The 14,336-nt window shown below is 37.1% G+C and overlaps 1 protein-coding gene across 6 annotated transcripts in view; it reads left to right on the forward strand.

Annotated features, from left to right (window-relative positions):
• The window catches only part of LOC126481408 (mesoderm induction early response protein 1), a 205,221-nt gene that overhangs the window by 176,721 nt on the left and 14,164 nt on the right, over positions 1 to 14,336 (forward strand). For all 6 annotated transcript variants that reach the window (XM_050105137.1, XM_050105141.1, XM_050105139.1 and 3 more), the window contains one exon: positions 4,586 to 4,954. In XM_050105137.1, coding sequence (XP_049961094.1) covers positions 4,586 to 4,954 — 369 coding nt within the window. The remainder of the gene's footprint in view (positions 1 to 4,585; positions 4,955 to 14,336) is intronic.

The following is a 14,336-nucleotide window of genomic DNA, read 5'->3' on the forward strand; positions in this document are numbered from 1 at the left end:
CTATGGTAACTATTTTCGTTGCTAGGATTTCGTCACGTAAATGGGTAAAAATGGAACCCTACTAGTCTCACTTTCTTGACCGTCTATCTGTCTAGCCAACCCCTAAAACCGCTTTTTCCTCGAGTAAAGGTGGACATAATAAGCGGAAATGTATCGCTCTTCCTACGGTATACGGTCTCTTGGTGGTGTAAAAATGTGAGCTATGTCAACGCGATCTAAAGATACGGCCGTTTATGTAAAGAAAATTTACGCAAAAGGTCAAAAAATGGCTCTAAGGACTATGCCACCAAACTGCTTAGGCCATCAGTCCCCTAGATCTAGAACTACTTCAACCTACCTAACCTAACACACATCAATGCCCGGGGAAGGATTCGAACTGACGGCGCAAGGAGCCGCGTGGTCCCCGATATGACGCCGTTGAGCGCACGGATAACCCGCGCCGGCAAGGTGTTAATATCATCTGGTGTTACTAAAAAGTTTCTGCGCAGTTCATTTAAGAAAGAATGACTAAAATATATTTGATGTTATGGAAGAGGAAGGACGCCTAACTCGTTTCCCCTTGTTTTCGTTCATGATGTTAGATTCGCAATCTGATCGTAGGTACTATCCATAACCACACTTTAGATCCAAGTCATAGTCACAGATATGCGAATACAACACATTGGCTTTAACTTGAGGTATTTCGTTTCCCACGAAGTGGTGGCAGACAATGCTGTGGCGTCTTCGAAGCGCGAGTTTCGCCAGTGCTAGATATCTCAGCAAATCAGCTGGACGATCTTCCATAGTATGTTGGTAGCACCGTCGCCTTGCCTGTTATGCTGTGTAGCAGACTTTAAAGCTGTGCGGATCAGCATAACGAAAAGGCGAGGCGTCTCGCTCGTTTTGTCCACGCCTGTACATATACACATACATACATACATACACACACATATGCATGACCACAGTCTCAGGCTCCTGAGGCCAATTTATTCAGCATTGATTCATCAAATATAACCCTTAAAATAATACAATTTTAGGACATCATACAAATTATTGTGAATTTCATTTGTTACGATTACTTGCTGCTATAAAACTCCACTATCAAGTACGCTTGATGCTTTGGAGCTCGCTTGAAACTCAAGATGTTTGTTTTTAATTGCTAAAATGTCAACATTGCTTATGTATGATTTATTTTATAGTAAAGAAAACGGGGGAAAAGGACTGAAGCTGTCATCAACCTGAAAGCTGGTTTGAGTACCACAGTGCTTTACTATTTGTCATAAAAATAAACCTCATGTAAACAATACACTATGTATTCTTTGACTCAGCGATGGTACATGCCAACAGCTTACTGGTGCATTTAACTTGGATGGCACTGGCCAGGCAATAATCCAACTAAACTGCAGTGATGTGAACAGTTGCAGTAAAGATGTGGAAAGAGATGAGCAGAGAACAATATAGCTTTGAATGTCATTTAATTTTTAATCAGAAGGAAATTATATTTGGCAAAACTCAGGCGACACGCTTCTTAGGCGACCTGACGGAAAAGATAGCATGCTCTCTCTTTTGATTAACGTAGTAGTGTAATTAAAAACAAGAGTGATGAAAATTTCTGAGTTTAACAAGGGTAATTTTTCTGCACGAGCTACGCGTGGTGTAAGAGCACACTGCTGATTTCCCATCTAGTTAAGCACTGAAGCCACTGAGGGTGTTTCAATCAGTCGTCTGGTAATCTCTGAACTCCTTCCATATATGACTCCCGAGGAATACGTTTGAGTACTGCTACAATGAGAAAGAGGCAATCAGCAACAGAATACTAAGCAACCAAAAAAATCCACATTTCCACTCCTCTTTTATGACCTGCTATTCTACATTTCACTATTGTTCAGCAGTGATGTGTTACAAAGCTTCGTACATTAGTTCCAATACATTTGGCAGCTTAAATGTCTTGTAATTTCTCGCAGAAAATCCCTTAACATGGCTCTAGATCAGTTCTATTTCATTCAGGTTGTAATTGTACAGTGACAACTGTAAAAATGCGGCATATGTACAGTGTGCTTGATGCCGTGAAAATTATTGTTTTCTGTATTTCTACAACATTTATCACTTTTGCTTGTGTCTCCTACAAAACAAAGTGTGTATTCAAATAAAGAGTATTTGATTTTTCTCCACAAAAATTTGATTGTGTAATGTTTTCTTCACTTCAGCAATCTTTTGTAAGATATCCATACTTAAGAATTTATATCTGCAATGAAAACCAGAATTTTTCATGCGATACGTAATTAGAAAGTAGAAGACATGCATTTTTCTTGAAAAATAATAATTAAGTAGGAGTTAATTAACATATATTTGATGAAGCCCATATTTAAATGATCTAGGTACTCAAATCAGAAAAAATTATAGACAATGAGATTGGAACTTCTGCCTGAAAGTACACACAAGTATCATTCTACAAAGCTGCTGATTACGCCACACATTTAATTTGATTATCATGTTCTGTTTATTGCATGGTCTTTCTCGAAAAAGTCAGAGCTGATTTTTCCCTTTACGGTTGTGAAAAACATTAAGTACAACTTGTTTCTTGCCATTAACGGTGTTCTGCGCCCATGTTTCACTACGCAGCAGGAAGCAGTGTCATCCATTTTCACAGAACATATTAATAGCAAGACAATCAGAGCACGAGTAGTGTTTACGGAGGCTGTGACTGTACACGATTTATAAGTAAAAATTACGTAACTAAAGTATGATTAAGAAAAATGTCAATGGCTGTTAGTACATCGGATTGTCTTAAAGTTTCATTTACAATGTCCTAGTAATAAGATGTCTGATGCATAAGTTGGACCTACTTCCAAGAGTGGAACAACACCAGTGTACTAGAGTTACGGTTGCTGACCAGTCATCGCACTTATGTTTGTTTACATCAGGTTTATTCTTATGATGAACAAAGTATAGGTGTGGTTCTACTTGCCTTCCTCCATCCTTTGAACTAGTCACACTTAGTAGGACTCTTAGTTTAATGTGGACTCAGAATCAGAGTGCAACTGGGCATTTTTCATGTTAAGAAACATTTCCATATGTGAAAGAAGTGATAAGTGACAGATAAAGATCCTAGGACTGACCAGGGATTGAAATTGTGACTGTTGAATTTTTATTGTATACTTTACCACTTTCTTTTCACAATACTTGCTGTCTATTTTTCACCCACCTCCACATTTGTTTGAAAGTGACATCCTAATTGTGCAGCTTTCAATGCAAGGAAGAGGTGAAAGTATGATGGGGCAATATCAGGGTTGTAGGCCAAGTGATCCAATCTCTCCCACTTGAAGTGCTGAATCTTTTCCTATGAGTCTTGCTGCATGTGGTTTGCACATCAGTTTCACTCGAGACCACTGGTGTCTTTCGTCGAATGCTGCTAATCTGTGTTTGGTGAGTGTGCCACAGTAGCCTTATGATCCCTCCCTCATTTGATTTTTTTCCTCAATAATGAACTGGGATGCTTGAAAGACATTGAGGCAACCATGGATTCTGGGATTAAGTGGTGCACAGGTGTCTCATCATCACTTGTGATGACTCTAAACAGGAACTCATTTCCCTCTTGTGTGCACCGCATTGAGTGATCGAGACTGATCCCATTCTCGCACTCTTGTGGTCTGAAATCAAGTTTCATGGCACCCAACTTACAGCCACTTTTCGGTACACCAACACACCGCGGAGCACGTCAGAGTCAGTATGCAGTGTGGATACAGTGTCTGACACTGTTATGAGCCTGTCCACTAACTTCATGCCCTGTACCCTAGCAATGTTGTTTTCATTCGTGGATGTTGGGGGATACTAACTTCAACCTTCATCCTCACCACTCCATCTTCCTTCTCTGAATACACTACGCCAGCAACCAACCATGTCATCAGACATGAACTCTTCACTGTGCCCGGTCTGTAGGTGTTCGTGGATGACAGACACAATAGCCCCACGTGCCCATATGTACCAGATAACAGCATGCACTTCCATTGATGTTTTCAGTACACTTCCACATGCCATTGTGATGTGTACTTGAATAATCTCAGGCATGTTGGTCAGCTACTACCCTCTCTCTTCTTCCAATTCTCTGCACTTGCATCTTTTCTCTTCTGCTGAAGTCCCTTCCGCCATTGAATCAGTAATGGGTGTGGATTCTTATGGTATTTGTTTGTGTCATCTGGTGTACCATATTCTCTTGCAAAAACAATGACAAAACTTATTTTTGGAATGTCTTTTGTATAATATAATTAAATACCAAAGATGAACACACAATAAAAATTATGGAAGTTAATTTACTACAGTGTATTATTTACAGAGGAGTTTCTTCAGATTGGCTGTTCTTTGCCACCAGCCCCCACATTTTAAACTTATTATTATAAATAAATCTTATGATACTAATATTGACATTTTAGCCATCGACAATGAAGTTCCTAACTATGAAGTAGTTTTCCATCTAATGTGTTTCAACTAATGAATGACAGTGTAAATAGTTTTTGTAATCTCTATTTTCTGTAGTTTGATTGGTATTGATATTATAAAATATTGGAGGATGCAGTAGCCAATATAGTAAAATTTGCTATATAAATAGGCAGGTATTCCTGAGGGCTTGTGCAAGTATGATGACGCCTTGCCATATGAAAATGAAGATAAACTACTCTGGGAGCCAAATGCACTGAAGGAATCAGAGGTGGAAGATTTCCTGGTACGTGCCCAAGAGCCTTCCCTGGGTGCAGGAGTGAGTGCTATCCCAACAGGAGCACATACCCGTGATGATGAACAAGCCCTGTATCTACTGCTGCAATGTGGTTATAATGTAGAGGAGGCCTTGCGAAGACGGCGTATGAATGCTCTCCCACCTGCTGATACAATGAGCTTGTGGTCAGAAGAAGAATGCCGTAATTTTGAAAATGGGCTGCGCACATATGGGAAGGATTTTCATCTCATTCAGCAAAATAAGGTTAGTCTAGTAATTGTACATAACAGCTGGTCATGATTAAATCACTGTATGTAATCCTGTCATGCAGTAACTTTTCAGTTTCTTTATGAAGTAACTGCATCGTAATTTATTGCAATATTCTTACTCAAATTGGAGTAGTGCATTTAATATGATGTGTCATATGTGATCATCTCATTGTAAAGTAATTTGAATGCTTGTTAATCTTATGGTAGGCTGTTCAAAACTGCCGTTTTTTCACATGCTGGCAGATTTATCTAGAGAAACTGAAAATATACATGATAAAATTTGAAGTTTCATATTCATGGAAGAGGGCGCGATTGTGATTGAGCACTCGTAACAGATGAGTATTCTGTGACATACTTGAACTTCATCTCTGATATTTTCATTTCCAGAATGATGCTGTCTGATTTACATTTGGAAAATTGGAAAATAAAGGTTGACTGCTTGGTACTTGACCTATTCTGTGAGACATACTTACTAGGGGACCATGCTTACTTGTTCTTGTATACACCTTAACCTTCCTGGAATTTTTTCTATAATCCCAAATTTTCTGTTGTCTTTCTTTTTCACATGTTTTATAAGAATATTAATAAGTACAATATGTTTAGCATTACTTCAGTTTATTTACACTGTAGGTAATGTAAAAATTGAAAATAAGAAGTGTTTCCACATGGGGACACGTCCTCACAATCCTCAGATTACTATTTTGTACTCTTTCCGCTGCACCAACTGCTGCCTAGAAACTAAGATCTTGCCTCGCCCATCCTGTTCCAGAAAAGCTATTTTTTGTAGACGCTTGGCCATCTGGAGCTCCCACTCCCATCACTTTTCATTCCTGCCCAAGTCCGCATGTACCATAAATTTGGACAAAATCAGTGATGACGAACAGATGTATTCCCTTTGCTAGAAAGCTCACGTGATTGAATGTTGGCTACAGGTGGCAAAATCATCTTTAGAATTTTTGTTCGGTGTTCACTCGTTATTCGTCAAGAAAATTCATTTCAGAACACACACACTTCTGAGGAATTAAAATCATTTTGACCCTCATTGCATTCAGTATAAATTGTATTTTCTGGTATTAGTCTGGCAAGGACGAAATTGCACAAGTGGTACTTCCAGGTAGAATTTATATGGTAAAATAAGCAAGATTTCTGATTTTGAATCTATAAAAGCAACCACTGTATATGTCACAAAATGCATATACTAATTTGCGTTCAGGGTCTCTATAACTTTACTTGTATGAATCATATGATGATCATTCAGAAAGAAGTGAACAAAATCAACAAAACAGACTATGTTGTCATGACTGGTGATTTTAATGCAAGAGTAGGATATCTACCTACACCGATCAGCCAGAACATTATGACCTCTGACCTACTATCAGTATAAACCCATCAGGCGATAGCAGCATCATCTGGTGAGGAATGACTGCTAGTCAGACACATGCACCAAGCATGTAGTATCTGTGAGCGTGTTGTCTGTGTGTAGAATGGGGAAGGTGTGCGATCTGTCTGAGTTCGACCAATGGCAGACTGTAATGGCACAGAGGCTCAGCACGAGCATTTCGGAAACTGCATGACTTGTTGGATGTTCGAAGAGTGCTGTGGTGAGTGTCTTCAACACGTGGTGAAACCAAAGTGAAACCACATCCAGGCGTCTTGGGGTTTCGCAATCGCCCCTCATCAAAAGATGTCGAACGTTGTATGCCGAGCATACTGGTAAAACAGGACAGACGGTGAACTGTGTGTATGAACACAGTTTACCAATCACTTCTAACAGTGGGCTGCCACAGCAGATGACCCTTACATCTACCAGTGTTAACACCAAAACATAGGAATCTATGACTGAAATGGGCATGTGACCATCGACACTGGTTGTTGGTGCAGTGGCAGTGGTGCATGGTCTGATAAATCCCAATACCTTCATCATCATGCTCGTGGGAGGATGTGAATGTGTCATCTTCCAGGGAACAGCTCCTTGACACCTGTACTGTGGGATGGAGACAAGCTGGCAGTGGCTCAGTCTTGCTCTGGGGAACATTAACATGGGCATCCATGGGTCCAATGGAACTCGTGCAAGGCACTGTGATGGCCTTCATAACAATTGTGTTTCCCGATGGCAGTGGCATTTTTCAGAAAGATGATGTACCATGTCACAAGGTCAGGAGTGTGATGGAGTGGTTCTAGGAACACAGAGGCGAGCTCCAATTGATGTGCTGGCCCCTGGCGCCAGATCAGAACCCGATGGAACACACCTGGGATGTGATTGAACATGGCATGTATGGGAAGAAGGTGACGTGTGTGTGTGTGTGTGTGTGTGTGTGTGTGTGTGTGTGTGTGTGTGTGTGTGTGTGTGTGCGTGCGTGCGTGCATGCAGAAGTGGTGCCAGCTCCCTTAGGCGACATACCAAGGCCTCATTGCTTCCAAGCCCTGACACATCACTGCTGTTATCTGTGTCAAAGGTGGACATACCAGCTATTAGATAAGTGGTTGTAAGGTTCTGGCTGATCAGTGTATACCAGGAATAGTTGGACTATTTGGAGAAAAGACTCTTAATAGTAATGCACTGGAATTACGCCAGCTTGCCTTCTTCAGTAATTTTCAAATTACTAACACATTTTACAGAAAGAAAGACATTCACAAGGATTAAGCTTTGTGATTGATTATATACTAACTAATGATAAAATGAAGAATCTTATCCAAGGTATATGTGTTTATAAAGGAAGCGACATAGGTAGTGACCACTTTGTTTTAGGCAGTAAGATATGGCTACTATCAAATTGAAAGAAATCAAAGAAACTCCAAAAGAAGTCACAACATCAGCTGCTCAGAAACATTTTCTGTTGTAGTTTAGCATTAGGAAACATTATCAGTGAAGGCTACAAGAAAAGTTTACTTCACTACCAATCAATTGAGACATCAATATAGAATGGAATAATATCAGAGCCTGTATATTGAAGCAGCGTCAGAAGCACTTGGCGATCAGAACAAACCAAATGGGAAAAAAATGAGTCAGAATTTGGAACATAGAAATTAAAGAAGCCATTAAAGAAAAACAAATAGGTTGTTTGAAGTTTCTGCAGACAAAAACATCAGAGAGCTGGGGAACATACAAAATAAAAAGGAATGCAACAAAACAGATAATGCACAAAGCTCACCAAGAGTCTTGGGACTCATTCGTTAGCATGTTAGAACTTGTTATACAGACTTGCAGTGTATACAGATGGCACTAGACAAAGTATGTACAATGAAACAATAGATCCAGTTGCTATGCAGCAAGTACAAAAGCTTTGAAAGGCAGGAATAACAGAAAAGCTACTGGTATAGATGGAATATATGCAGAATTAATTAGATATGAAGGGTTACCAATTGACAAAAAACTTCTACAATTAATGAATGAATGTTTGATGAACTGCAAGATCCCAGACCCTTGGTATACAGCATAAGTAATCTCTCTCTTCTAAAAAGGGAAATATACTGTCTCTTCTAAAAAGGGAAGTATAATGACTGTAAAAATTATCATGGCATAAGTCATCTAAAAACTGGCCACAAACTGTACTCAAAGATAATCAATAACCTCATGAAGAATATCACAAAAGCTATTATTTCTGAATAACAAGATGGATTTAGACCAAGTCATTCAAGCACAGACAGTGTGCTTGTAATTCAAAAAACATTATTGGTATAGAAACCCATGAGGCCTTTGTCAGCCTTGAGAAGGCTTTTGATCATGGTGACAGCCTATGTGGAAGATTGTCTGAATGTAAATATGCTTATCACCTAATAGAGAATGAAAAGTTTTTACTAAACTACACACATTGTAATAAACACTGGTGGGATTCGATAATAAGAAATAATTATTAACCAATGTGTTAGACAAGGGTGTGGATTACAACCTACCCTCTTTAATATTTACATTGACTTTGTTTTTCACAAATGGAAATTAAAAGTAAACAAAAGAATTAAACTAATGAATGAGGAATATCTGAAAGTACTTTTGTTTACTGATGACATCGTTACTGTTTGAAAGACTGAAGATGTTCTCCAAAGGTCAGTATACCAGCTGAACTCAATTTGCAAGAAGTACAACTTTAAAATTTCTAGCAAGAAAACTAAAATAATGGCATTCTGAGGAAAATATACAATCAGCCAAAAATGTTTTTGATAGGCCTAATTCAGTTTTAGAACAAGTCTCCGAAATCTCTTATTTAGGCTGTGCTATAAGTTTTGGTTTTATCTCTGATATTGAAAATAAAATACACAAATTTCAAGCTGTCCGCGGTACAATTGGCAAAACATTTGGCCTAAAGTACAAAAAGAGACCATCATAAAATTCTGTAATGTAATGGCACTTCCTACACTATCCTATGGAAGTGAAGGCTGGTTTACCCAAAAAAAGAAATAATTCAAACAGCAGAGAGGAGATTCCTAAGAAAGACAGAGAGCTGCACAAGAAGAGACATGATTAGAAGAAACAAAGATGTTAAGACGGAAGTAAATATTTTCAACATGAATGAAAAAATTCAAAAATGTTGTACATATTGGAGAGAGCACCTCATGAGAATGCCAGGTCACAGAATTCCCCAGAACATCCTGAACTACAAGGTGAATGGAGGAAAGAGATATTGGAAGTCCTCGAGAAAGAAGGGAGTGATTTTGTTTGTGAGATCAGAACAAGCAACAGCCGAATCCTGGAAAGGTAGATGATGATGATGATGATGATGATGAATCATTATGTAGTAAGAAAAGAATTTAAATAAAGTATACTATCACAGTCCAAAAACATCTTACACCCTCTTTATTTTGCTGAGTTTAAGGGAAAGAACTATTATTTCAAAGTTATTTGTGAAATTGTGTGTGATTTTAGAGGGTATTTTTGGTCTGTCATTCCAACTACAAAAATGAGTCATATTTTCAATAGACGCATTTTGCTTTATTGGGGTAAATCATCAGCAGTGGTCTGTAATTAAGTTATTTACATTTTGATTTGCTTTTTAGATCATCAAACAGTTAGTTAAGAATAGGTTGATTTGTACTTATGGTGGTTTTTCAGCTGATTTCTCACTTATATCTGATCTGCTAGCACATCGATGTTTTTCTGTTTTTGACACTGATAATTTTCGTCTAATTTTTAGATGTTCTGCAGAACTATGCATTTTGCACACCACACTTTTACGTACACCATTGTGTTCTGTTTCTTTTTGTATTTCATGTATGTGTTGTTTGTGTTCTGTAGTGTTGCCAACATAACTTTTCCACTGCTCTGTTTTTGACCTACAACATTTTTTTTATTTAGATTGTTGTGTGTGTGTAATTTTATTTTATGATGTTTGTGTCTATTTATGTACTATGACTGTAACAGTAGAGAAGCAATAGCGATGTAGAGGGCTTTTTCTTTTTTTTTTTTTTTTTTTAAGCGGAGGGGTGAAACCATGATGAGTGGACATAAGCATATAACAGTGTGACGAAGTGTGAGTTAGAAGCGAAGGTGAGAAGTGAAATGAAATTGGGGGGAAGGGGGGGGGGCTAGAATGGAAAAGGCTCTTTTGTTTTTCATGCAATTTCATAAATTATTCTATATAGAGTCAGGTTTCCAATATTTATCTGGTCATTGAGCAACTGTTTATTTTGTGTTAATGCTTTTTGTATCTGGAAATTTTCTTGGAAAGGGAGCAGGTACCTGTCTATTGATTTTTATGATATTCATATTGTTTTCAATATTGCTTGTCTATGGTGTTCTTCTTTTAGATGATCCGCAAATGTTGAATGATTTGTACCATATTTGAATGCTCTGATATGTTCTTTATATCTTGTGTCAAATGTCCTGCCAGTCATTCCAATGTATATCTTCTCACAATCTCTGCAACTGAGCTGATAGATACCACATTTTTGGTATCTGTTTGGTTTTGATTTTAGTTTTGGGATTTTCTTTTGTATGGAACTGTTTGTTTTGTAAGCAATGTTTATGCCTTGTTTTTTGAATATGTTTCCTATTTTATGAGTGAATTTGCTGTGGTAGGTAATTCTATGCCATCTTCTTGTTGCAGTGCAACTTGTACGAGTTAGTGTGTTTTGGTTAGTTTTTTTCATTATTTGTCTTTTTATTTTTTTGTTTAGTTTGTCTACCAATGTTTCTTTGTGTCCTTTTTTTAATGCTATTTGTTTTATAATGGCTATAACTCTTTCTGGTAATTAGAATTGTTTAGGGGGATCCTGTACAGCCTGTTTAACATGTATCTGATTTCTGCATGTTTGTGGTCCCGTGGGTGGTTTGAAGTTGCGTTTAAGATGTCACTTGTTGTGGGTTTTCTGTATATGTCAAATGTGTGTTTATTATTGCCTTGTTTTTTTAACACAAACAACAACACAACCTTGAAGCACAAAAAGAAACAGAATACAGTGGTGTGCATAAAAGTGTGGTGTGCGAAATGCATAGTGCTGTAGAACATCTAAAAATTAGACTAAAATTATCAGTGGCAAAAACAGAAAAACATCGATGTGCTAGCTGACCACATTTCCAGATGTAAGTGAGAAATCAGCCGAAAAATCACCATAACTACAAATGAACCTATTCTTAAAAAACTGTTTTTTGATCTAAAAAGGAAATCAAAATGTAAATAACTTAATTACAGACCACTGATGATGCTTTAACTCAGTAAAGTGAAACTCATCTGGTGAAAAAAAACACGCATTTTTGTAGTTGCAACAACAGACCAAAACCACCCACAAGAATTATAAAGCAACTACAGACACTATGGCCACATAAATGAAGAATTTAATGTCGCCTTGTCAACCATTTCCAGTTGGCCTCTATTACCAGTTCAAGAAGATTCATTTTAATTTGTATAAAACAGTTGGAACCATCAGATACAATAACCATTGTAAACATAATGATCTTATGCCAAAATACATAAATGTAAACATCAAAACAGTTTGAAAGCAGCAAAACTTGCCAGACAGGCAGCTAAAAATGTCTGGTTGAAACACAAAATTAAATCACTATATAGAAAGAAACAGACGTTAAATGATGAATTATATTAAATTCATCTTCATCTAGCCCAACAGTTGAATAATCCAGATATTTTTCCTTCCATTGTTGAAAAAGTCAAAAGCTGCACATGCAGAGCTATAAATAAAATCCGACTAGAGCATAATACGAAAATTGAAAATCTAAAATTGCACCAAGCAAAAGCCCATAACAGCAGACATGTAAACACACAATTTCTGTTCTAGGGTGGTCAATATTACCGATATAACACTAAATGAAAACGAAAAACAGCTCTTAGGAAAATATCTAAAACACAGTGTTGACTCACCAGCAAATGAACAACAGATACAAAATCTCAATATAAAATCTGAATATATTCTCACTGTAGAAGAAATAAATAAAAACAGTAGTGTAAACACAGGGCTAACTAGGGAGTTAATAAAACAAAGATATTAAAAACATAGCAAAAAAAAAACTGCAAACAGAAAATGTCATTATAACAAAATCTGACAAAGGTAATAGTGTTGTCTTAATGAAAACAAAAGAATACATGGAAAAACAGAAGAATTCATCAGCAAAAACAACATAAAAAAGTTAAAATAAAACCCAACTAACAGATTTCAAACACATGTTAAAAACACATTCAAAAACATAGAGTATATATTTACAGACAGAGAGAAACAGAGACTTAAAAACACCCTCAAGCCCACAACATGAGATGTCAACCAAAGGTCCATAAAGAAAATTATCCAGTCCGTCCAATAGCAAATTTCAGAGTAGTTCCTACTACATACCTGCTATAAATAATTAAAAAAAAAAAACAGGGGCACAGCTCACCCAGTATTATAAACTAGAAAATGATAGAACAGTCAGAAATACCTCTCAACTGGTAGAACATATAATAGACACTAAAATCCCTGACACAGCAACATCGCTCTACTTTGATGTAGAAAGTAAGTACAGTTACATCCCTGTTAATGAAACTATAAAAATAATTGAAGAAAACCTGAAAACACACAACCAGCTACCCCATGAACACACAGATTAAACTATAAAATTGTTACAGTTAATAACACAAGAAAATTATTTTTAATTCAATCAAGAACACTACATACAAGAAGAAGGCTTACCCATGGGTTCACCTATCTCAGGAACATTAGCCAACCTTTCATGAATCACATAGAAAAATTAATATTTAAAGTCATAACAACAAAGAAAAGTTACAATGTCATCTACTGGCACAGATGCATGGATAACATAATATGCATGGTAGATTAACCTAAAAACAGAATATAGCAACTACAGAGAGACATAAATGCTGTACACAAAAACATAAAGTTCACAATAGAAGAACAAGAAAACACCCTCAATTTTTTAGACATAACCATAAGAAAAGACAATAATAAACACACATTTGACATACACAGAAAACCCACAACAAGTGACATTATCTTAAATGCAACTTCAAACCACCCAACAGCAAACAAACACATGGTAAACAGGCTGAACAGGATGCCCCTAAACAATTCTAATTACCAGAAAGAGTTAGCCATTATAAAACAAATAGCATTAAAAAAAGGACACAAAGAAACATTGGTAGACAAACTAAACAAAAAAATAAAAAGACAAATAATGAAAAAAAAACTAACCAAAACACACTAACTCGTACAAGTTGCACTGCAACAAGAAAACGGCATAGAATTACCTACCACAGCAAATTCACTCATAAAATAGGAAACATATTCAAAAAACAAGGCATAAACATTGCTTACAAAACAAACGGTTCCATACAAAAGAAAATCCCAAAACTAAAATCAAAACCAAACAGATACCAACAATGTGGTATCTATCAGCTCAGTTGCAGAGATTGTCAGAAGATGTAAATTGGAATAACTGGCATGACATTTGACACAAGTTATAAAGAACATATCAGAGCACTCAACTATGGTACAAATAATTCAGCATTTGCGGATCATCTAAAAGAAGATCACCATAGACCAAGCAATATTGAAAACAATATGAATATCATAAAAACCGGAAAAGACAGAAATCTTCTCGCTTTCCAAGAAAATTTCCACATACAAAAAACATTAACACAAAATAAACAGTTGCTCAATGACCAGATAAATATTGGAAACCAGACACTATATAGAATAATTGATGAAATTGCATCAAAAAGAAAAGAGCCTTTTTCATCCTTCACCCCCTCCCACAACCCCCCCCCCCCCCCCCCCCCACAACCCCCCTTCCCCCACCCACAGTTTCATTTTCATTTCGCTTCTCACCTTCTCCTCTAACTCCTCCTGAAGGATGACCCATCTATCTTGACGCAGAACAGGTGTTTGGGTATCACGTGATGCCCAGCCCCGGGTTGGCAAGTAGGGTTTGCATGTAC

Source organism: Schistocerca serialis, chromosome 5, assembly GCF_023864345.2.
Source record: "Schistocerca serialis cubense isolate TAMUIC-IGC-003099 chromosome 5, iqSchSeri2.2, whole genome shotgun sequence".
Classification (NCBI taxonomy): Eukaryota; Metazoa; Arthropoda; class Insecta; order Orthoptera; family Acrididae; genus Schistocerca; species Schistocerca serialis.